Genomic DNA, 26,204 nt, shown 5'->3' with positions numbered 1-26,204 from the left:
AGTTGCCATTTCATTTTTTTGTAAATAATCTACCAGTCCTTCAAATGTTTATTACGTACCTCGGTTGTCGTTTACATAGGATAAAAACTATCTTGTTGAGTACATATTGATTACATTGTAAAACATATCATTATTTTAAATAATTGAGGTGCATATATATTGGCCCGTATCAATATACTACAGATAACAATCTTGAATATTTGGAAGGCAGAGGTATAAAGGTTGATATGGTATTGTTATTAAAGGCTCAAAAATCTATTCAAAAGCTTTAAAAAGAATTTGAAATCGCATCCATCTGTTTGTAGATCTACTAGATAGGTAATTATTGTTTTTAATTATAAAATTGTTTGTAAATTGTATTGATTAATTGTCAAACGTTTGTTTTGTAATTAAGGAACTAAGTTTACTTGATGCATTTCCAAAGCAACATATATTCTTGGCAAAAAATGAAGGTATAGTTTCTTATCATATATATAACAATTGTCCCAATCGTAAATTGTTGCATATTTCTGTATTTGTTTGTAAAAAACTATATAATATATATCTACTTACTTTTTTATGTGGCTTTTTCTTCACCTTTTAATTCATTTTCTAAACAATAAGCTAAAACAAAAACTCATTAAATCATGTTGCAATGAAAAAATAAGAACTATATCGTTAATCATGTTTTGGAAATATGATGAACACACGAAGGCATTAACTACTTAATATTGAGAATCTAGGCCAAAAGGAAATATCTCCACCTTTATCTTAAATATGCCGAAGATTTTTCTTTGTACAAAGTAGTAAAAGCAACATTTCTTACTTTTGCGGACTTTTTCATTGAAAAAACGATACTAAAGTTTTATCTCAAATAGAAAAATAAGTCTGGGGTACTTATGCCGGTAAAAAAATGAATAAATTAGCAAATTAAGTTTTATTTCCTATATTTTTGAGTTTACCTGTTAAATAAATGCGCGCAAATGTAACCAAAATCTTCGCGCAAATGTAATTGTTAAGCACGCAAACGTAATGCACCGCGCTAATGTGGAACCCATTCCCACATACAGGTTCACATTAAGGGAAAATATGATAGTGAATTACTCACATTTTGTCTTCTTACCTCTAAGAATGGCAGTTATATTCATTTTAGATTTTTCTTATTATCAAACTCGTCTGAGATTTTGATGAGTGACAAATAAAAAAATAAAATAACAGCAAATTACCTCTTAGATCTATTTAAGTTCCAAGGAACAAATACATGTTTTCGATGTTATATTGAAACAAAACAGACTGCAACGGCAATGTATAGCAGCTCATAATATTTGATCAAATGAACACATAACTTGAACTATTGTTAAATTTTAAGTATGCCAAAATGTCCGGAATGTTTTAACAACTTTCTGATTTTGACAAAACATGGAAAATAAATTCATGGGAAGTATGTCCTACCTCTTTGAAGAGCAACTGGTACATATTAGTTGCTTTTTCATTTTCAATAATTAATTTTTGGACAGTTTGAAAATCCTTCCCAGAAATGCCCCTCCCCCTTTTTCACCCATTTAAGATTTTTAAAAATGATGGGGTTATCCCGTTGACAAGAATTGATATGCGATATTTCTACATGCCGCCTTGTAGAAAAAAAATTTCCTTACCATTGTCAGGTTTTTCTCTTATCGTTGGACCTAAACGCATACTTGGTGAGTAGAATTTTGAACCCAGATTTGACAAGGATAGAAAAGATGAAGGAACTATCTTGTTGACAACAAATTGACGAAAGACTCCGAAATTTAGCTGTGTTGTATATTTTAGCACACTAATTGACAATAGACACCGACAAACATAGCTATTGCAGCACACGTCAGATTGAAGAACAGGAATAATGCAATGTTTGTCTTCAATAGTTGCTTCGTATTATATATTAAAGATGTGTGTACATTAAGCCCACAGCCATGTTCCACAAGCGAAAGAAGGTAGTGGGTAGTTAAGTATTAAACACTACATTATGACATTGAATAAGTAGTTTATGGATTCATGCCAAATTCTACCTCATAAATCGCTTTGATTATTTAAAAACAATCAAAATTACAGTACTATAGTAAACACAACAACATTTGGTTTGTCCAGGATGGGGAGCATAAACGGAGTCATCAAATACAATATTATAAATAGTTTTGATCCAACTTACATGCGTATTTAGACAGTGACGAAAATCGTTGAACGGCGAGAGCAAACTGTTACAAGACTAACAATAAATCATAAACGTAATATCGTTGTCGAATGTGATATTGAGGAGATCAGCTGACGAGCATTTGACCCTACAGACTATCCTGGTTTTTTTTTCAGGGCGGAGACAACACATCGGTCTGAGCACCAGTAGAACAATCTTTGTCTATAAAGCTACTCAATATCTGTAAAATGAATTGTTTTTAGACTTTTATGCAGGAAACTTATCAACACATAAGAAAACAACAATATTTGCTTGTTCATGCGTCTGATCGGCTTTTGTGGATTCACATTATTCAGGAACGCTCAATGCCAAATATAAGAAAGCAAATGATTTAGAAGAACGGAAACAGTTAAAAAGCTATAGTAGCCAAATCCAACTTAGGTCAACTTTTCCTTAGGGAGTTTAAACCTTTCTCTATAATTTCTAAATTTATGAACTGCATGACAATTTAGAAAAAGTTTATAAATCAGACTTTATGATTAGTCGTCGATTACAACATACAATGACTTCGTAAATATTTCGATTTAAATAGAAACTGAAACCTTGATTTTATGAGTCAATATCCACTTAAAATGAAATATTGCGCGCTATACTTGTTATATGTCATAAAAATGTATACTATTGCCATGCATCAATTAAGAACAATCACTGTACAGTTCTAAGTAACACAGTGACTATAGATAATTACATGAGAATTATTGTGCTGTGTAAAGTCCTTCTGTAATTGAACTTTTATCTCCTGCATAGAATATAATAAAAGATTTGAAAAAAATATGTACATGTAGAACTGGTTCCCACCCAATAAAATATGTTCTATCTATCAAATGAAAATGCATTCAAACACTTATTCGATTAAAAAAGAAAAATTAACCCACATTTCTGAGGGCAACAGTTTGAAAAATGTTAGCTTACAACATACATGTATAAATAAGTTTATAGTTAAAATATACTAGTATGTCGTGTATAATCCATTCACAGTTGAATTTAAGACCTCCTGCACAACAGATTCGCTTTTAAGTGTGATACTAATTTCTTACATAAACATTCTGATCTTTTCCAGATGTCATGAAAGATAAAATCTATTGATTTAAATTTTAGGACGCTTCTTGTGATTAATAAATAAAAGTAAAACATATTTAAGATTGAATTCGGTAAACTATGATTACAATGTATCCTTCAATCATATATTGAACTATACAAATACAAGTGAACAAATGAGCCAATCCGATATTTGAATAGTGTGCATTATCATATACTTAGACTAAATAACATATGATTTTTACCGTATGATAATAGCATTAAATTAAAGTATTTTCCATATTTTTCGAATTGGTGCTTAGCGGGCTGATATGAAAAGTTTATCACATGCTTCGATTGTTATCACATGCCTTTCCGTAACGTTATCACATGGCATTCCGGTGATACTCGGCAAATTCCGGAAATTACACCTCAATGCTACGTTTTCAGTGAAAAACATTACAAAGTAGTGTACAAAACAATTATTTGAATACTGGAAAGTGTATTGTATAAAATAATTAAATTAAATTAAAAAAAAAATAAATTATTAAATAAATGCATTTTTTAAGTTTGTCTGAAACATAATTTAGAAAGTTACTTTTAAAAAGTTGACTTTTCCAAACAATGTTCATTATGTATATTGTTGAATTATTTTTTTTTTGTCGATTCGTCCATATTAAAATGTGTTTTTTTTCTCTGTTGATGCATATGATAGAAAGATTTCATATTGAATGTATCAAATTTGGGGTCCGACGTCCGTGAACTTTTTACTCTCTCAACTTCTTTTCGGGAACCACGTAAAAGGATCAATATATGAATGTATTATTTTTCTCTACTGTTGAAGCATATGATAAACAGATCATAACATGTCATTTTTCATATCGCATGTATTATCAGCCCTCGGTCAATATCAGCCCTCGAGCCATGCGGCTCTTGGGCTGATATTGAACCTAGGGCTGATAATACATGCGATATGAAAAATGCCATGTAATAATCTGATAATATCATCTCCTGGTGACCACCAGCTTCTCTTTTTATGCCCCACCTACGATAGTAGAGGGCCATTATGTTTTCTGGTCTGTGCTTCCGTTCGTTCATCCGTCCCGCCGTCCGTCCGTCTGTGCCTCCGTTCGTCCGTCCGGTTAAAGTTTTTGGTCGAGGTAGTTTTTGATGAAGCTGAAGTCCAATCAACTTGAAACTTAATACACATGTTCCCCATGATATGATCTTTCTTATTTTAATGCCAAATTATAGTTTTGACACCAATTTCATGGTCCACTAAACATAGAAAATGATAGTGCAAAGTTGAGGTTAAAGTTTTTGGTCAAGGTAGTTTTTGATGAAGTTAAAGTTACATCAACTTGAAACTTAGTACACATGTTCCCTATGATATGATCTTTCTAATTTTAATTCCAAATTAAAGTTTTGACCCCAATTTCACGGTCCACTGAACATAGAAAACGATAGTGGGAGTGGGGCATCCGTGTACTATGGACACATTCTTGTTAACAAAAGGTTATAAACTTATTTATATTTTTATTTTGAAACAGTCTTTTTGTGTGTTGCATGTTTGTTTTTCGTTCATTATTTTGTACATAAACCGTTAGTTTTCTCGTTTGAATTGTTTTACATTTGTCATTTTTGGTGCCTTTTTTAACTGAAGTTTTTTAGATAAAAGTATTTGACTTCTATGTTCTATTTTTAGCCATCGCGGCCATGTTTGTTAATGGATCGAAAGTTCGGATACAAATTATAAACCAGGGACCCTAATGAACATTAAGTTTAAGTTTAGAAGTATGAGGCTTTCAGAGGAGAAGAGTTTTAAATGTTATCAAACATGATTTACAAATTATGCAAAATTGTCTTTAAAGGGCAATAACTCCGTAAGGGGTCAATTGACATATTTGGTCATTTAACTTTTTTTGTATAGATCTTACTTTACTGATTTTTTTTGCTGTTTACAGTTTATCAGCTAAAGTTTTTGAGATATAAGCCAACAACTGCATTTGAGACCATTTTCTAGTTTTAGCCATGGCAGCCATGTTTATTGATGGATTAAAACTTCGGATACAAATTATAAACAAGATACCCCATGGGACATTTAGTTAAATTTTGAAGGTATTTAGCCCAGTAGTTTCACAGAAGATTCTTAAAAGAGTTTAGGACAACAGACGACGAACGGCAAGTGATGGCATGAACTAACATTGGCCCTTCGGACCTAGATGAAATAAAAACTTATCAAGTTATAAGAGTTTGAAAGCAGGATAAAAATGAGGTTCTGTAGAGTGTAAATGTACCGAAAACACTCAAAACATTTTAAAGCTTCAATATTTGGAAAAAAATCATATCATAAACCTAAATTGGCCTTGCATGTTGAAAGCTAATTGTGCAACGCATCGCTATTTCAAAAACAATTACGGCCTGTTAAAAGCTATACTACACCAATCTAAATTAAATGCAATTCAATATTGTATTGATTCCATTAAAAACTATAATAATAGGGTTTTTGACAAACAATCAAATGGTGATTTAATGTGACTATAAGATATGAGGTTTTATGAATTCAAGAAGTCCTTGTTTGTAGTTTTCGTATTATATAAATCACTCTCTCGTTATGCTTTACAAAATTGCAATTTTAGAAGGAAACAGTTTTTCAGCTTCCAATATATTCTATAATTTACGGAGTTTTTGCTCTATATGGATACCAACATAATAAGTACCAAATTTACTGCACCAAATGCACATTTCGACAATAAATGTTTCTTCAGTGATCCCTCGCGCGAGCCCAAAATATTTGAAAATCCAAAACATAATTCAAACGTTGAAGAGATTATCTAATCCAAAAAGACCTTACGTTTGGCGCAATTCTTAACAACGAATCAGCTACATGTATGCACGAAGCAGATTTATTCCCTCATTTATTCAATGATTTCCAGAATTTTATGATAGCAAATTTTAATTGACCAATACACGTATTTTCATATCATTACCGAAGTGTTGGTTGCTACTGATACCCTCGGGAACTAGCAGTTAAATAGTAGAGGTTGTAGTACCAGAAACTGTACAAAATTTTACTGGACTTGCGAATCTCATGACATTACCGAAGGATTTGCTAATGGGTTGTTGGTATCCTCCGGTTTAAAACATGACCAGTCGGAATCGATATACTTATAAAAAATACTTGTATATCATACGTATTTGACTCTTACAAGTTATTAAAATACTACTTCACTATAGTATAACAACGTAATGTAATAAAAGTCAGACGCCACAATTATTGAGTGGCTTTTATTGTCGACTTCAACTGATTTCTATATTTGTAACATATGACCAAACAACCATATTTATCAAAAACATTTCATCTAGCATTTCAACTACTCTTGACATCTAAAGAGTAAAAGTAATTCAAAACCATTAACGTACAACATGGTAAATCTTGAACTGATCTAAATAAAACCAGTATTTTGATACATGTTTTATTAAACCAATGCTCTTCTTATGCTGCAAGAAACTATGTTAATTTAACTCAAAAACTTATTTCCACTGCTTTTAGTTTCTGGAATTATACCTTTTCGATATTTCTACTTGTTACATGATGGCGCCATTTGGTGATGGGGTGTCGCTTATAAACATGTTCCCATTTGGATTTTTCCATATCTATGTAGCAACATTACAACAGCATATGGAATATTTCAAACACAGCTGAAACGATTTTTTTTAACATTGAGCTTCCTTGATTGCGGGTGCTTTTTACAAGGAAACTTTTGAACCAGTGGTTCTTATTAACAACATCATGATTTTGGTTGATCGTTGTTGACCATTATCAATCTCAGTGTCGTAATTATGTTCTACATTTTGTGGCCACGTTTTTCTCTTTTTCTCAATTGTGTTATCTCTTTTTCAATCTTAGAATATTAATTTTTAAAACAATTGAAATTAATGTTTACGAAAAGTAGTGTACTTTATAACTAGAAATACATGTACTGATTTCATAAAGTTTTGATATTTCAGTGATTGGCCAGAAATATGGGTGGCGGTAATTCAAAGAAAAATGAACCAGAAGAGGAAGAGGATAGTTCTGATTTCATTGATATAGAACAGGAGAATGGTAGCGACGAGGTAATTCATATGATCATTATCTTATGATATGATCTTTACGTAACAATAATCAGACACGTATTTTTTTCTTGCTAAAAGGCTGTGCAATAATAATCAAATAATTATCGATTCAGCAATCCAACGATTATACAAAAATAAGCTTACAGTCAAATCTGTATTTCGTCTACAATTATACTCGTCAGTGACGCTCGTATCAAAACTCTTGGAAAACAAAATCAATGTGAAGATAAAACAGCATAGCAGCACAAACATTCCATAAAATTGAGCCAAATGATTAAGGTCATATGTGTGTAGAAAGCCGCTTTACAGTGATTTAAATGATTTCAATGATTTGAATGTATTATGATCAGTATCTTACAGAAAATGACCGGATCAATCATTCATGTATTACATGCCAGCAAACACGGGCTCCGTGTAAAAATTTATCAAAGCCATATAAGATTCATGGCCGCGTAGCTCCTTATACACCATCACACAGTTGTGTGCACATCGATTCGGCATGCAAAAAACAAATGGACAAACAAAACCAGTTATGAATTGAATGTTTAAAGGAGACACTTATATGATGTCACTTTTTTAATTGATGAAATATCATTAAATAACGGCGTTTGATTTAAAAATGAAAGTTTCCGGTTGTTGTTTATGCGTTAGAATGATTGTGAGATGATGGAGATGACAACGTCGGACAGTAACTTGCATCTATTACAAGATTTAAATTTGCTATTCCTCTTATATTTTCTGAGCACATTTTAAGAGTACGGTGTATCTGTTGAAATGCCTGCAATGTATCGAATGTGATCTGTTGGGGCTATATATATAAGAAGTTAGAACTGTTATTGAGATGTTACGAGGTAAACAAAGCGAGGATTCTGATTGGAATTAGATGTACTAATCGTCATTAGATTTATTCGAACCAATAGATATTGTTGAAATTATGCCGAGACGATGTGGTCGACAGACTTCCAGAGCCAATCAACCTGCAAATACACCAAAACAGTATAGGAAAGTCTCTTTATATTTTGCGCCCATAGACCACATGATAAAAAGCATCGGTCGGCGTTATTATTTCTATTTAATGCAAGTTGCATGTGATAACTTTCTTGACTTAATCCACTCCGTCCCATGGGGGACATAGGGCGACCAACGCATGTGATAAAGTGCTACAATATACTATTGATGAATGATTAGGCTGGTTTCATTTTATTTTTAAAATGTTGCATTTTAGTTAGAAATAAAGGCAGAAGAAGAGAACTACCCAGCAGCTCCTTCTGAAGTTCCTGTTCAAAATGGATTTCATCCTAAAAGAGCGCAGGTACCGATTAAAACAAGAAAGACGTCACATGCGCCTTCGCTTACCAGCAGAACTTCTAGAAGTAAACAGTCAATCAAAACACACAGAAAAGAACCAAAAGTCAATTATGCTAGTGCTATTGATCAGGCTATGCAGGTAGACTTTGTTACGTATATCTTTCCTCTTTGTGTAAATGTGCTTATGATTCCATGTGATTGAAGTTGAATAAGAGGTTTTAAAACTGATTTTTATAGTTTGTTCTTATCTTGTACTGTAACACCACTGTCCCAGGTTAGGCGGAGGGTTGGGATCCCGCTTACATGTTTAACCCCGCCACATTCTCGATGTATGTGCCTGTCCCAAGTCAGGAGCCTGCAATTCAGTGGTTGTCGTTTGTTTGTGTGTTCCATATTTGTTTTACAATAATTTTAATGGGCATTATGTTTTCTAGTCTGTAAGGTCCGTTCGTCCGTCTTTCCCGCTCTAGGTTAAAGTTTGTGGTCGAGGTAGTTTTTGATGAAGTTGAAGTCCAATCAACCTGAAACTTTGTACACATGTTCCCTATGATAGGATATTTCTTATTTTAATGCCAAATTAGAGATTCTATTCCATTTTTACGGTCCACTGAACATTGAAAGTGATGGGTCATCTGTGTACTATGGGACGCTTTCTTGTTTGTACATACATTAGGCCGTTAGTTTTCTCGTCAGAATTGTTTTACATTGTCATTTCGGGGCCTTTTCCTTTCGGGGCCTTTTATAGCTGACTATGTGGTATGGGTTTTGCTCATTGTTGAAGACCGTACGGTGACCTATGGTTGTTAATTTCTGTGTTATTTTGGTCTCCTGTAGAGAGTAGTCTCATTGGCAATCATACCACATCGCCTTTTTTATAATCTTTAAAATTGATCAGAAATTTCCATCTGCATCAAAACATTCGTATTTCACGACTTTTTTCCTTGTCTATACATCTGTTTTTCCATACTAAGTTAATTTGGAACATACGACACTTTTGTGTTAAATTAGTTGACTGTACAGAATTTTACATATGTTATATGTTTATAAAGCCTAAAAAGTGATGCCAGTAGACTCACCTGAATACATACTGATGACAGGTTACAATGAACTATTATTACAAATTCGGAAAAAATGTTTAGTTGAACTTTGGAAGTCATCCTTTGAAAATCTTTTAGATTTTTTAAAAGTTTCAAATCCTCCAATAAACATTCTCATACAACTTAAGAATGATCAAGCTTTGAATAATAGTACCACATCGGTTACCAAATGTTCTGTCAAAGAATACAACCGGATGATAATGATATTTAACTTATTTTTAATTTGAGTTTTAAAGTAACAAAAACAAATGGTCATGGTTTTTACATTATTATGGACCAGGGGCAAAATTTCATTCTTATGCTTACAAGCAACAACAAAAATATAGAAAATGAATCAGTTAACATTTATGACAACTTATAAATTATCAATCAAGTGGACAAGTGATGCTTAATGTCACTGTGTCTATATTTTGTATGTTTACAAATTGTTCTTTCAAACATCACTATGCTCTACAATATGTCTGTCTCCAATATATATCTGGTTTTCTTTTTAGAACATGAGTCATAAAGCAGAGACGTACGAGTCTTTGATGAAGGATCTAGTAGATGGACTTGAAACGGAGAAAGAAAAAGTCTATGCAATTACATTGTGGCTAAGTCAGCAAGATATAGAGATTGGGAAATTTCAAAAATTTAAACCAGACACACCACGTGGTTACATGCATTTGATTCAAAACAGACGTGGAACTTTCCCGTCATTCTTTGCTCAGTTGTGCAGAAAAGCAGGAATGCCATGTGTCATTGTATCTGGCTATTCTAAAAGTGCTTCGTATGACGTCGGAGAGATGGATGATACGGTTCTAAAACAAAATACGAATGCTTGGAATGTGGTATATGCAGACAAAGCTTGGCACATCGTTCATCCTTTCTGGGTGTGTCGAGGTCTAGTTGGTCATAGACTGGGTGGATATGTTAAAATTGAAAAAGGTGGACAGGCTATAATGCAAAAGGAAACAGCAAGTGAAGGTCAATTAACAAAATGTTTTAATAAATATTACATTTTCACCGACCCAAATGAATTTGTTTACAGAAATATCCCTGTAGATGAACAAGCAAAGTGGCAACTCCTTCGTAAACCGCTGACTTTTGATGAATACAAACATAAACCTTATGTGAGACCTGAATTCTTTAAGCAGAAATTAAAACTTATAAGTGATGAGGATTGTTTATTGGTCGCTAAAAATGGAATATGTAATGTTGCATTCCAAATTCCGCCAAAAGAATTAGGATTCGTTAATTTCACATATGAATTAGACATGAAAATTGAAGAACACGTACAAGATGTTGGATTAGGTTCACAAATTATACTTAGAGAAGGTGATGAAAACGGAGAAACGCAAATAAATGACAATGAAGGGGGTCAAAATATCCGTGTAAATGTTAATCAAAGGAATGATGAGGACGAAAATAACAATATAAAGGCAAATATTGCTCGATATGTTGTTATGATGAGGGAAGGTCAAAAACAGGAAAATGTGTCATTTGAAATAAGACTACCCAAACAAGGTACCTATAAAATAACCATCTTTGCAGGGAGGGAGGATGAATGGGGTGATGATCCACCTTTAGTTTCCTCTTTTCGTATACTTTGTGATAACCTTTCGGCTGATGTTACTCCTGAGATGGCGCCACTAGACCCCGGAATAGTTGGTTGGGGTCCAGGGCCTAAATCTTTCAAATCGGGACTACTAATGCCCTCTCACGTAAGAGGAAAAATTGAGGTAAATGTGAAAGAGGAAATAATAATACAATTTCAGGTTGTAACCAAGCGTCAAATAACTGTGAAAATGGTGCATAATACACTTAAAAGTGAAGAATTAAAACAGTTTTATTCCTATGAGGAAACTTACTCCGAACATTCGGAGAGGCGGGAGTTGACAGTAAAAGCGCATGTTCCTGATAAGGATGAATATGCTGTTCGTATTGGAACGTTCGAAAACACAAACCCGGGGCATCCCGATTATGTTTGTAACTATCTACTTTCATCAAAGAAAGCTGAACGAGAGGTAATATTTCATTTATTTTTTTATTTTTTAGAGAACACTTCGTTAATCAAGAAAAGACAGAAAAAACGCGTCGATACAACTAACAGTCTTCCAAAAATTATATTTTTTAAAATCTGCTCGACGTCTTTCATAGAATGTTTTAAATGTAAGCTAGATGTGTTGCATGCTTCTTTCCGTTCTTATCTCAATGAAAACGGTACAATATTTCAAACTTATCATAGAACCAACAAAAAATAATCTTCAATGAAATCAGTTGGCATTTCCGTCACAATACTTTATTAGTTGCAAATATGTTTTGCTATAAATAATCATATTCAAATCTAATGTTTAAACAATTAAAGGCCATGAGGGTCAGGGATAGACAACGTGCTTTCCAACACGAAAGGCAGCAATTGATAAATTAATAACTCTAGCAACTGTTGTTTATTACTTTAACCATTTCACAGAAATGAAATAGGTGTGTGTACCTGTTAATCGTTTTTAATTGATATCGTTTTTATAAGTAAACCTTTTAAATACTCGCATTTATAAGACATGACAATATTGTGAATTGCTACATCATTTTAAAAATGGAGTTGCTTATTCCAATTTCATTACAGGGACCTCTTGTTAAAGAATATCGAAATAAAATAAAAAATGCACTGATCAGCAATGACTTAGAGGAGATAGACAACCTACTAGGTCGTGCTGAAAAGTTCAAGTTATCAGCCAACGAAGCGGAGGATGAGGAGGTTGAGGAGAATGGTCATAATTATGCTAGACGTAAACAGAAAAAGAAACAGGATGAAGATGTTAGACGTCTACAGAAAAGGAAGGAATTTCTGGAAATGAAGCAAAGTATGCATTTTCAAAGACAATTTTGTTTATATGGTCTTCGATAACGACATGGGTTATTGGCTATAGAAATCCCTTAACCCGTTTTAGAAAAGTAAGAAGGTACCAAGGGGACAATCAATGACCAAAATTCGAAGATAGACAGACAAAAAAATGACAGAAAATAGACGGTGCTTATAAACACCTTACAGAGCAAAAATAAAAAGTCGGAATTTGCAGCTTTTCTAGCATCTCAGACTAAAAAAGGTTAAAATTCTTATAATTTAAGATTTCATTCTTTCGTTTAGTGACACATGTATTAATCGGTTTAAAAGAATTTGCAAAAAGACAAGTACTAGTAATACTTTAATTATCATTGGTATCATATATTTTGACCAAATAAAATCCAAATTGTGTGATTTCCTTATTCTATCGTGCTACACTGTAAAAATGGTGTTTAGATTCTAAACACAATCCTAAACACATTTTTTGTGCACTTTTTTTTACATGTTTAAGTGTAAACATGTCTTGTCTCTAAACATGTTTAGGTCTAAACATGTCTCGTGTCTCAACATGTTTAGGTGTTTAGATGGTGTTTAGGTGGTGTTTAGGGATGAATCATATGTAATGTAATTGGTAAAGGAAAGATGACTGCAATCGTATTTTCTTCTGCTATTGTTTTATAACATCTGCACTAGTATTTCTTCAAGAGTTTTAAGTTGTGAAATACTATAATCTACTACTAATGCCTGGTAAATTTAAGTGTATCTTTCCCATTTAAATGGATACTTAATCGAATACATATATGTTTTGCAGGATGTCATAAATAAATATAGAAAAAGAAAAGACCTTTCCATGACAACATTTCAAAGGAATGCCGGTTATATTTTTTGCAGATCAATATGTTTCAGTTCTTGACAACAGAGTTGAAGAAACATTTAGACATGTTCTTCATCTGAAATATATCATACCTTTCAGTTCAACAAAGTTTTTTGTCCTTAAATAATAAAAAAAAAATACTGAGTCATTACAGTAAGTGGCATCAAAAACACTGATGTTGAAAGAAGTTGCTCTTGCTAACATTAAGATGTGGTGTAATACAATTGCCAATTAAATAACCCTCCACCAGAGACCAAACGACGTAGAAGTTAACCACTTTAGGAACTTCTATAGCCTTCAACAATGAGCAAATCCCATACTGCTAAGCCCCAAAATTACAGATGAAAAACAATTCAAACACGAAAACTAACCACCTGATTTATATCAGATTATTAAACCTCATCTTATGACTAATATACAACACTTTATGGAAGGAACATTCTGAATGAAACTTAAATTAAAGATCCTCATTAATAAATAATATTTTCCAACTATCACTGCTGCTCAGGAATAATTTGTTATAAAGTAAATGGTCTCAAGTAAAAAATGTAAACAACTCTTAATTTACAGAACATTTATATTTATTCATATTGAAACTCCACTGTTGGACATACATGACATTGTTTATTATCAAAATTCAAAGATGTATATCCCAAACATATATCATAAACAAGGAACAATCTGCAAATGGTAAATACTGTTAAACAATTTAATTCAAATATGGGGGGAAAAGCATCCAGATTGATAACTTAATTTTTAGCTAGTTTTTTTTAGTAATAGTAAAACAAGCATTTGTAACAACTTTAAATCACTCATAAATCTTATGGTATGCCAGCAATAATAAGTTAATTCAATATGTTCAATGCCAGGTTAGACTACTTTGGAACATTCATTTCAAAATACCTATTTTGGAATATTCATTTCAAATTACAACTGGTCTATACTAATCTATAAAATTCTACTAATCTACAACCTTTCTCTCCTCTTACAGTGTACAAAAATGGAACATTCATTTCAAAATGCTTATTTTGGAATATTCATTTCAGATTACAACTGGCCTATACTAATCTATAAAATTCTACTAATCTACAACCTTTCTCTCCTCTTACAGTGTACAAAAATGGAACATTCATTTCAAAATACCTATTTTGGAATATTCATTTCAGATTACAACTGGTCTATACTAATCTATAAAATTCTACTAAATCTACAACCTTTCTCTCCTCTTACAGTGTACAAAATACATGTACATGTACATAAAAAGCAAATAATTTCAACAACAAAAAGTAATGGGAGACGAACAAATCTAAATTGACAAATTTAGAGGCTAGTGATACTCTCTTAATTACACACAAATGTAAAAGTAAAAGACTTTATAAAAAGAGCGTGAAATTATGACAACAAAAAAACAACTCATCTTTTGATGTTAAATGAAATATTTTGATATTGAATGAATAAAAAAAGATATTTATACTTCTGTGTAAACTTTTTCAAACTTGGTGTAGTTTGAACTTTTAAAGAATTGATTGCCATCTTGTAACAGCACCATCTGTAAAAATCCAAGCAGCTGATGGCATTTTGGATATGATAAATCGAAGACATAGTAAGTCATTAACATTAATTGCATGGCAAATTGCAAATCATTTCCTGCACTGAGCTCTAAGCCATCTGCTACAATGAAGCAGTTGCTTATTGCTTGTTCTGAATTCTGTACAATTACAAGCCTTGGCGGTGCCTTCTTCTTGCTTACCAAATTGACTTCTTTCACCTGAAAAGTTAAGAATAAAACCTCTTCATAAAGTAATAAGATTGATAAGCCCCCTTTTCTAGCATAAATCTCATATTTATTGACTAATATCAAAATGAATTGTAGGTAAGGATTTGACTAGCTAGGAAATATGTCTTTTTATGTATTGCATCCTTTTCATGATGTCGCAAATAACTAACTTTGTGAGATCCGTTTAGATAAGTAAAAATAAAAAAAGAAATTGCTCAAAATTTTGTCTTTTTAAGGATCTAAGTTGCTCAAATGAATGACTTCAATGTTAGTATTGGTTTTTGCATGCTTCCTTTATTCTTCGGGTACTAACTGGTATTATCTGAAAATTTTCAAAACTTACATTGACTGCCGTCAGGAGGTCTGCTTCTTTGCTGCTACCCTTTGAAATATAACGTATTCTCTGCTGCACTTTCTTGATGATCTTGAGAAGCTTGGAATCGTCTCTCTCTTCTTCAATATCTGAACTGTCATTTCCCTATTATAAAACAGATGCTGACATTATTTTACTGAAAAAGGTATAACTCAATTCTTTAAAAAAATGTTACCACATTGAGTGTAATAAATTGTTCAGGGTATTGGTGTTAAATTGTCTCTTGACTCGTGAAAGGAAATCAGAAAATTATTTGTCATATGAAAAAAAAACACCATAAATATATCATTCTAGCAAATAGCTATTTTAAACACAAAACTGACTACACATTAGCATACTTACTTCTTTTATTCCGAAGACTTTGTTTAGTTTGCAAAGGGCCTTAGTCCATCTTTCTGAAAGCACTGTCTGGCTTAATTCAGGTTTAATCAGAAAAAATTCTCTTTCAAGCTGAAATGTAAAAAAAAAATCTATGTAAACATTTTTTTCTGTATCAAATGTTAAAACCAGTTGTATGGTTGGACATTTTGTTGTATTCTCTGAAGCACTGATCCCGTAAAGAAAAAACAACCTTGGATTGGTTGTCTGAACTCATTATTTCAGAATAACATGCCATAAGTTTAACTTTTTCACTAGATTTTACAAATAAAGAAATTGACCCCACCAAGGTTCATAATAAATGTCGTTCCAAGCCCAATGATATTCTTTCATGAAATAGCACTTAGTATCATGTTCATTTATACTTACATAACAGGATGTCTTTAGGGCAGAGTATCTGTCTGTGATGGTCTTAATATTTGCATCAGATGTTTGAATATAGTGTCTTCTTTTCTTGAATGTTGCCTTTAGTAGTTTCAATATCAAAGGCTTGTTTTGCTCTTTTTCTGTTTTTTTTACTTCTTTTTCCATTTCCTCGTGAGCCTCAGGTGTATCTGCTTGTTTATTATCTAAAAAAAAAATATTTATGAAATTTTTACAGTTAACACGTCAACCTAACCAGACACATTCTGACGCCTAGCCAACCAGTATTTACTCTTACTCCTAAATTGCTTTAATAAAAAGGATTCCTTAACATATAAACTCCTAAAGCAACAAACAGTCTTTGGTTTGATCAGGCAAGGTTTTAACCCACAACCTTTTGCACTGAGACAATCACTTTACTTAAGGACAACCAAGGTTTTTGATTTTCATGAAGACTTAAGCTGCATTGAATATATATATGTTATTTGTAATATAATCATGATTGTCATATATCCAACAATATAAAGTATTATATATGGTCTGTTTGTGCTTCTGAAATTGTAGTATACTACACGTACATTTAAATTTAAAAAGTAACAAAAAAACCCACCTTTTTCTTCCAAATCAACAAATTGTCTTGGAACTTTCTTCCGTTTTTCCTCTGGTTCTGTCCCATTTTCACTTCTTCTGTTCCATTTCCATCTTATATTTCTCAGCTTTTGAGAAAGTTTTTTAGTGAAATAAGCCTAAAAAGTACAAAACAATATATTTGAAGTATATATAGTTATAAAAAAAAATCCTCTTCCTGTAGTAAAACCGAAATCAATAATATTTACCCTTAAAAACAACACAAAACATGTATGTTTAATCTAAGGAATTTATGCATTTATAAATCTTAAGTCCTTTAAGTACAAGAAGTTTAAAATTTCACAGTCAATACAAATCTTAACACAATCATGTCATATTTTACATTAGCCATTTGATTATAGCATGGTTATGAAGGTAAACGTGTCTTTGCTATGAAGTTTTTTAAAACATGTACAAGAACAAGGATTTTGCTTGACAATTAACTTTTTTTTTATCAATGAACAATGATGAAGGTCTCAGTTCTTACCCATGGATTGCTTCCTGAGGCGAATCCTACACAAGGGTACTTTGTGTATAAGGCCCTGCCTAAATCTTGATACAAATCTTTTGATTCAAATTTATATGGTAATTTAAGAACATGATATGCAGTTTCTTCTATAAATTTGTTCCATTCTTTCAGTATGTCACCATTTTCCAAAAGGTCTGTCACTATTTCTGAATACTTTGGCAACATTGGAGCTTCATTTGATTTCTTACTGCATTCGGCACCTGTAAATGATGCTGCATTCTGGGAAAAAAGAAAATATGTCTTCATGTAAATGAAAAAGCTGACAGTTACTGAACCAACAATAATATGTGAACATTGGCCAGGAGTTAATTAGGTACATGTAATCTGAAATAGTCTATTGTTCAGTTTCTACAGGTAAATAATAGAAATTTTAGTTTTAGTTTAGGACTTATATGATCAAATGTGTTTTGTCGAAATAATAATCATCCACACTTCAAAGTAAAAATATTTTAAGATAAGAATACATGAATACAGATTTTTCAGTCACTGCTGTAAAAGTTAAGACATACCACAATTGTGTTGTGTTTTTTTTAAAAACCACTCCTCTGTCCATGCCATGTTATGTATATTCAAAAATCAGTTTAAAGTAATAGTTTACCTTTTCAACTTGAATGTCACCAGTCCTATCATCTTTTGAATCATCAATCTGAACTACCTCCTCTTGTCCTACTGGCACACTCTTTGTGTTTTCAGACTGGATTTCTTGGCAACTGGTAGTAGCAATAGGAACATCAGGGGGTAGATCATGCTTAGCAATATGTAGCGCTTTTAAGCGATCTACAATAAGTGTGAGTTTGGTGGCATGGCCAATTTTCTCCGGTAGCATTCTCAAGATGTCCACGTCTCTCAAATTTCTCAGAGTTAATCCATCTATTTCATTGTCTACAACATTATTTTCTAATTAAGATATTTTCTGTACAATACATAAACGTTACATGTCAGTTCAATTTCAAATTCAAGCACATGATGCAACACAAGTGTAGTCCTACAATTGTTAGTTTAGCTCCATGCAAAGTCTACATTAACTGGCATCACAAACATTTTTCCATTAACACTTTTAGTATTATGTGGCCATTTATACTTCATATTTTGAACTCTTAAAGTACACCTTGTGTTAGTTTTTCTACATTCAAAGGCATTCAGGTGCGAATGGAAATGATCTATTTCTAGGTGCAAGCATAGGAAATATTTTGCTTGGTTTACTACATAAATTTCTTCTATCATAGCAAATAATGGTTCTTCAAGATCTCCATACTCCAATAGAAGAATAGATCCTGTTCTATAAGTAACTGCATGTATGTTAACATAATTTGTTGACATAACTACTGATGGAATCTCATCATCACAACTTTCAATGTAACATCTGGCTTCTTCTTTCATGATTTCCTTTGGTACTGGTATACCATTACCAACTATGTCTCCTTGATACAAATATATCTCGGACCCCTTACCATTTTGTATATTTTGTTGTAAGCACATCCATTTTTGATGATAGAAAGCAACAGATTTGTGAATAGCTTTAAAATTCTTCCACTTCTTGTTTTTAATTAAGCCATGTTTAGCTTCAAATCTAGTACACCAATGGTTACGCCCAGGTCCAAAGTATCTTATCTGATCTGGAAAATGTGCCATATAATGCAATTTGGGGGTAAAATCAACTTCTGGATATATATCACGGAAACAGTAATTGTGTTCATATATAAGCTGATGCAACGAGTCTACAGTTTCATCAGAAGCAACCGGAGAAAGAACTAAGAGTGTAATTTTAAGTAATCTAATTAAGTTTTTCCACTTTAAATCATTTTCTGGCACCTTATCACCAATTAAAAAAGGCAAAAGTGTCAAAAAATTTTTTGTTTCAATTGCTGTCATCGGTAGGACATTCTGTCGGTCTAGAGATTTCATTTCAAGTTCTTGAGGCTTATCTTGAGACTCTTCTATGCTGTAATTGAAATTCTTTATTGAAGAGTTCAATGTTTTCAATGTGAAATAGTTCTGTTTTGTTATGAAATCATTCAGCATTAACTGTATTTCTAGTTTTGCAACCCCTTCTAAAATAACATGCATGGGGTCATGCAATATGCCTTTAGTTACATCAAAATTAGGTACGTCTAGCAAAACACTTCTGGATGTAATACCATACTTTCGAGACCAATATTTGCGTGCACCTTTGTTAAGTTCCTCCATATGATTACATCTATCCCTATGTTCCTGTTCATCTCTGGGTGAAAACTGCTGACCATGCAAAGTCTGTCCTAACTCATTATGTGTTATTTCACAAGACCTACATGGCTTCTCTGCAAGCCCAACACCTTCTTTAAACCCTCCAAGAAGCTGTGCACCAAGTGTATCACCAAGTACACAAAATAGAGAACCATACATTTTTTTTAAGTCTTCACCAATTTTCAGTTCAAAACCTACATTCATTTTATTCATACTTTGAACAAAATCTGATAAAATAGCTGACATTCCGAATTTTTTCAAACTTCCTGTTTTAGCTACTGCTAAAAGCTGTGTTGCTTGTAGTTTATACCGGAATTGTGGAGAAATATTTAAAAGTGACCAATAAAATATGGACAGTTTATGTTTTTTTCTGTGAGCACCTATTGGATTTGCAATTTCAAAGTCATCAAAATATAGTCCAAAAAGTAAAGCATTGGGGTGGTTTTGAAAGAAGTCTTTTCCCATCTGTCTTCCATCAAAAAAATCTGTCATCATTCCATTATTCATCACTTCTTCATTTAAGTTTTTTTGAACTTCAGGCATCGCCAACATAGTTTGTAATTGTTCTAAAAAAGGAACAAAGTACCCAAGTACTTCTCTTTGCATATATCTGAATTGTCCTCTCACTTTAACTTGCTTTACTGTTGTTCCCAATTTCACTGCAACTGGGTTAACCAGACTCATATGCTCTTTAAAAAATTTGTCTTGCAAATATTCTGTATCTAGATTTTCAAAAACATTTGGTTTGAAAATGTCATTCATGTCACTAACCAATGGCAAATGTACATTTGCAGGCAAAAGTTCTCCTACTTTTTCTTTAACAACCATCATTTTTTGTGATAAAAGTTCTCTGGTTGATAAGATTATTTCACTTAAACCTACTTGACTTATATTTAAGCCTGCGCGCAATTTAAGCAGAAATTGTGCATCAGCTAGTTGTTGTTGAAATTTATTGTCTTCTCTATCCTCAGTTTCCATTCTGTCATCTAAATCAGCATCCTGAATCGCTGCATCATTAACATTAGGTTCCTCATTTATTAAATGCTTTCTACGACAATGCATTCTGAACGCATTATATGATTTAAAGGAAGTGCCACATCCTTTTGAAGAGCAATGTACAATAAAGTTAGGTGCATTTCTGTGTCTGAGAAGAAGATGTCGTATAAGTTCATCCCTATGAGAACTAAAAAATGGGCACATGCTACACGGAAACATGCTGGTCATACTTTAGTTGTGCAGTAGAACATGCAATCTGTATCATTACAATCATGAATCTGAAAAAGAATATTGGACATGTGCAGCATGCTTGTTAAAATATGTTTCAACTGATTTTTATAATTCATTCTTATGTTGTACTGTTATACCACTATTGGAGGTTAGGGGGGGGGTGGGATCCCGCTAACATGTTTAACCCTGCCACATGCAAGTATGTGCCTGTTCCAAGTCAGGAGCCTGTAATTCAGTGGTTATTGTTTGTTTATGAGTTACATATTTGTTTTTTGTTCAGTTTTTATATAAATAAGGCCGCAAGTTCTCTCGTTTGAATTGTTTTACATTGTTATTTCGGGGTCTTTTATAGCAGACTATGCAGTATGGGTTTTGCTCATTGTTGACTACCGTATGGTTACCTATAGTTGTTAATTTCTGTGTCATTTTGGTCTCTTGTGGTGAGTTGTCCCATTGCCAATCATACCACATCTTCTTTTTTTATATTCACATGAACATTTTAAATTCAATACATACAGGGATCTCCATGGCCTGTTTAATGATGGTGCCCCGCCATCGTTAAATGACCCGCGCCATCGTTAAATTGTCTTCCGCCATCGTTCAAAACTATTATTGTTTTTTATAGCCGGACGCCATTTTTTAGCAATTATAATCAAATGCATGTAATTGCATAACCCTTAGGCTTTTTTTATATTATAATATTATGTATATGTAAATATATCAGAAAGGTACACCTACCAAATAGTTCAAGGTTTAACATCATCCATCTTTGGCTACTTGTCAGCAAGTAAATAGCATCTCGTAAGCAATCATACCATGACAACAAAATATTAGTTGCATTTTGAATTCTATTTTATACTTCAAAGTATGGTTTATAAGGCCAAGGGAGAGGGAAATTTGATTGCCTCCCCCCTTTTTTCAATATTCATGTATATGAATTGAATTAATATAACATGTATATATATCACGGTTAAGATAAAGATAAATAATACACAAATACGAATATTTGTGTAATTCATGCATGGGATGACTTAACAATTATGAAAATTCTGTCCATTTTATCGTTTAATTTCAAAACTTGCTAGTTTATACTGTGATATTGTCGAAATACAAACCTTCAATTGCAGATATAATTGCAAAACTTATAGAATTGTCTTTCAATATATCTGCTAGCTCTTCTGTTGACGTTCTATCGGTTATAAGACTGCATGCACAATCTATTGAGTCCATTTTTAAATTTTCTTTCTTCAAAATTGTTGGCGGTTCTTCTCAAATTACACACGTTCGATAACTCTGACTGGTAAAACTAATAAACGGAATGAATATCAGGTTATATTTCCGTATATTACCGAATGAACTATACGACTTTAAAAGCTGCAGAAAAAATAATATTGATAATTTTTATTCTAAAAACAATTGCATTTTATCCCTGTTAGTAAAGTTTGAGCCGTATACATAATATATTCAAATTCATTTGTTCAATTACTATATCGAAAAAAAAGGGGGGGGGGGGGGGGTCTGGAATGGTATGTTGTTCCAGGAGATACGTTTGGGAGGTTTCTGACAGGTTCAGACTATAATTTTGTCACATTCGATTGTTCATGCATTAACACATTTTTGTAAACGCAAATAAGGGAATGGTGAAACATCATATCATGCAACTTGTGTTTGAAGTTTTGCCAGTTTACACCCATCCTGTCCTTGAGGGAAAATTCGACTTAAACCCACCTTTATCCATGATTTGATAGTTGCTGCATCTTCAATCGATAAAATACACGAAATTATATTGAATATACTCTTTGCATCTTTGTATATTAAGTAATTATTTGTACTACCATCTGAAAAAATTTCAGTGTTTAGATCATGTTAAGAATTGTGTTTAAGTGTTTAGGTGTTTAGGATTGTGTTTAGGTGTTTAGGATTGTGTTTAGGATTGTGTTTAGCTTATAAATAAGTGTTTAAATCCTAAACACTTTAATTCTAAAACACATTTTAAAGTGTTTAAATTCAAAACATGTTTAAATTTAATGTGCTTACTAAGAAATGTGTATAGATATTAAACACAATCCTAAACACGTTTAGACCTAAACATGTATTATAAGTGTTTAATTTCTAAACACGATTTTTACAGTGTATCTGTTGCAAATCTCATATATTCAACTTTTCGCATATTATCATTCTATCAATGAAAATAGAAGATTTGATTTTTCTTAATTAACGTTACTAGTAACCTCCACCAGGAACGCTCAAATATAAATATTTTGGACGGAGAGTTATCTCATTGGCACTCTTACCACATCTTCTTATGTATTTAATATGTTATTAAAATTTTAATACCATATTCATTATTTTTAGTGTTTCGTCATACATTAATGCGACAAAATATAGATGCATGTGAGAGGGCTATAATTAAAGCTGAAAATTCGCAATTTGCCCAAGTGTTCAAAAGTGAAACCTCTCAAGTTATAAAGTTGATGGACAAGTTACAATCACACGACAGATGGCCACATGACATTCCAGAGAAAAACAGATTCACCCTAACGGAGGTTAGCCATCTGAATGCTCCACCAGAAAAGGCCCAAGATGTAATGAAAGCTATTTGTTTGTTAGTTTTCAATTTTAATGACGAGTACATGGTAAGATTGAATAAGCTAGTAACTCACTTTTTAAAATAACAGACAATAGTGCTGACTTCACAGACACAAAAAAACTTGGCTTAAAACAGATATATAATAAAATATAGAAACAAAAAGTCATGAATAGAACCTATTTTTTAGTAAATTCGTCATCATGTTGTACAGAATTTTGTTTTTAGTAAGTTATTGCCGTTTTCCTCATTTTGATTAGTTTTTCAGTAACAAACATCGTTTATTTTTATCAGACTGCTCACGCGATTTTCTCTTTCTGATATAGAAGATAGGGATATGTGGTAAATATTCACTAGGAACCAGAGTATTTACACATCTACAGGTCTTCGTAGTACCTTCAACAAAGAGTAAAACCTTTCCAGTATAGTAAGCTGTAAAAGTCCAACATGACAAAATCAGTAAAAAAAAATTAACAGCTATATATGCAAGCTTAAATAATAGAGGAAACAAACATTTACAGAATCTTTGCTGGGGACTGGCACTTAAAACATGAATAATCTCAACCCTCCCCGAACTTGGAACAAACCTTCAAAATCCATTAGATTTGGTTTAACACACAAGGTCGGCACGGGTATGATTATCCAATATATACAATAGGTCTACCTTGTTTTCTGTTCGAAATGGATCAATAAACCAGCTGATATACTTACTTTAGTTTGAACTCTTGACATTTTAGGATTGGACAGACACACAAGCAGCACTGAAAAATAAACAGAATATTTTAAACAGGATGCATGAAATGCAAATAGATGAATCAAAACTGCCGAGTAAAAATACATTGGTAAAAGTTAAACGATTAATGCAGAGTATATCAGAAGATACTGTTAGGAAAATTGATAATTCTCTAACGCCATTTTATCTTTGGGTATGTACAAAAGTAGATTAAGCCTCAATTACACAAGTTTCACTACAGTTAAGTTAAGATTTTTTTTAGATACTAAGGTATAAGATATCAGTTGCTGGATGCAACAATAAACACATAACAAATACACATTTCTCATATTAAAGTTTCGGAGATTGCAAGACTAAAAAAAGATATGGGAAATTTAATAAAAATGTAATAAAAAGCAGTAAACCAAATTATATGAGCCGAGACTGAGGTCGATTATACCGTCAGAGTAAGTAGTACCAATTATACATGTCCACCTGAAGTGTTGTTCATGACGAATATAAAGTCCGTGAGAAGTCACATTTGTCAATCAAAACTTCATGTCACACTCACATATGTAATATATTAATACACAAACAAAAAACACAACAGAAAATGGGTTTATTAATGAGTAAAAAATAAAAGCACATAACATAACCCTAATAGTTGCACTTCCTGCAGCATACGTATGAAATAACAATTACGATTAATAAATGCATATATATATATATAGCTACGTAAAAGTGCGTGACGCTAATTGTGAAATTTTTAAATTAGTTTTGATAAAAACAATCTAACATGATTTGTTTTATTGTAGATTAAGAATATATTGGAAAAGTTTGACGATATCGAATCAAGAAAAATGGGATCCGAGAAGTCCAATTCTGTGCCGCCACTACAACTTAAGCAATAGTTAAAATATCGACATTCATTTGGACCCTTTTCTATGCCGTATACATCATACAGAATATTTCTTTTTAAATAAAATGTAGTTAATTTCATCTGATGTTTTAAAGGTTTTAGAAATAGATTTGTGAACAAGTGGTTAAAAATAATCTTTTTTTTATGGTTATTTAGGTTAGGGTACGCAAAGTTCGAAAATTCCACATAAATATATATTGAATACACAGATTAAGATATTCCAATCGTCATCATGCACATTAGTTGTTCTATAACTGAATGACTATGGTTGTACAAAACATATTGATATTGCATTACGCCTTCTTGTTGTCTGTATTTCTTTTGGCTTTACACTAGTTATTTGAAAATTGCCGTGACATGAGACGAAGAGGTTAACTGCATGATGCCGAAAGGAATGAAACAAAGCGTGCAAAGATAAGAAGAACGTATAAGAGAGCCTGGATCGGCTTTATATAATGAATAATAATGGACATAATGTTCAGCAAAAAAATAAAAAATAGAGAAAAATGGGTATAAAACCAAAAAAAAATATGGAGTGCCTAAATATAAAGAATAGAGAAAAATGAGAATACGAAGTATACAGAAATGAAGAACCTACCAGCCAGACCCTCCTTTATTAACTCTAAGGTTTTGTGGAATATGTAATTAGTAATATTCGACAATATTGAGAATCATCCCGGTTATACCCAATTATCATATTATAAGAACGTGAACAGATGACGAACAATTGCGTGACAAAGGTTCAGTCAATGCAACGTACATTACAACCAGAATAGTTATTTTGAAAGAATCAGTTTCGACTGATAACAAACTTTGTAGACACCATATATAAAGATTCGGGACAAGAGACAAAAACAGAAACAACAAAAACGACGCATGAGTTATATAGACAAAACACATGCGTTCTTCGATTTGCAATTCAAATATCCATGCAAAAGGTTTTTTTGACAAAAATCAACATACAGTGCAGTCAACTAATCATAAAACCTTTTTTCGTCAAATCTCATTGCCCAACAAGACCTATTTAAGTTGGAGATTTGG

The 26,204-nt window shown here is 32.4% G+C and overlaps 2 protein-coding genes across 3 annotated transcripts; one reads left to right on the top strand and one right to left on the bottom strand.

The window, feature by feature from the left end:
* The first annotated feature begins 193 nt into the window (after positions 1-193).
* LOC143072937 (uncharacterized) lies at positions 194-25,243 on the top strand. The gene is made up of 8 exons (XM_076248110.1): positions 194-318; positions 7,238-7,345; positions 8,571-8,792; positions 10,245-11,756; positions 12,356-12,593; positions 23,301-23,581; positions 24,270-24,458; positions 25,060-25,243. Exons 2-8 carry the CDS (start codon positions 7,253-7,255, stop codon positions 25,153-25,155), a joined length of 2,631 nt encoding a protein of 876 aa, XP_076104225.1. The 5' UTR covers positions 194-318; positions 7,238-7,252; the 3' UTR covers positions 25,156-25,243.
* On the bottom strand, positions 14,016-22,208 carry LOC143072936 (uncharacterized). 2 transcript variants are annotated; one of them, XM_076248107.1, is made up of 8 exons: positions 22,061-22,208; positions 18,094-18,377; positions 17,454-17,714; positions 16,950-17,085; positions 16,346-16,545; positions 15,941-16,048; positions 15,569-15,703; positions 14,016-15,216 (listed from the first exon to the last, which is right to left on the bottom strand). In XM_076248107.1, the coding sequence occupies exons 1-8, from the start codon at positions 22,173-22,175 to the stop codon at positions 14,917-14,919; spliced, it is 1,539 nt and encodes a 512-aa protein (XP_076104222.1). In that variant the 5' UTR covers positions 22,176-22,208; the 3' UTR covers positions 14,016-14,916. The 2 variants fall into 2 exon arrangements, with proteins under 2 accessions (XP_076104222.1, XP_076104224.1); XM_076248109.1 differs by having other exon boundaries at positions 18,094-20,992; positions 22,061-22,148.
* Positions 25,244-26,204: the final 961 nt, after the last annotated feature.

This window comes from Mytilus galloprovincialis, chromosome 4 (assembly GCF_965363235.1).
Source record: "Mytilus galloprovincialis chromosome 4, xbMytGall1.hap1.1, whole genome shotgun sequence".
NCBI lineage: Eukaryota > Metazoa > Mollusca > Bivalvia > Mytilida > Mytilidae > Mytilus > Mytilus galloprovincialis.
Note: the sequence above shows the minus strand (reverse complement) of the source record. Positions and strands in the feature narration are given on the sequence as shown.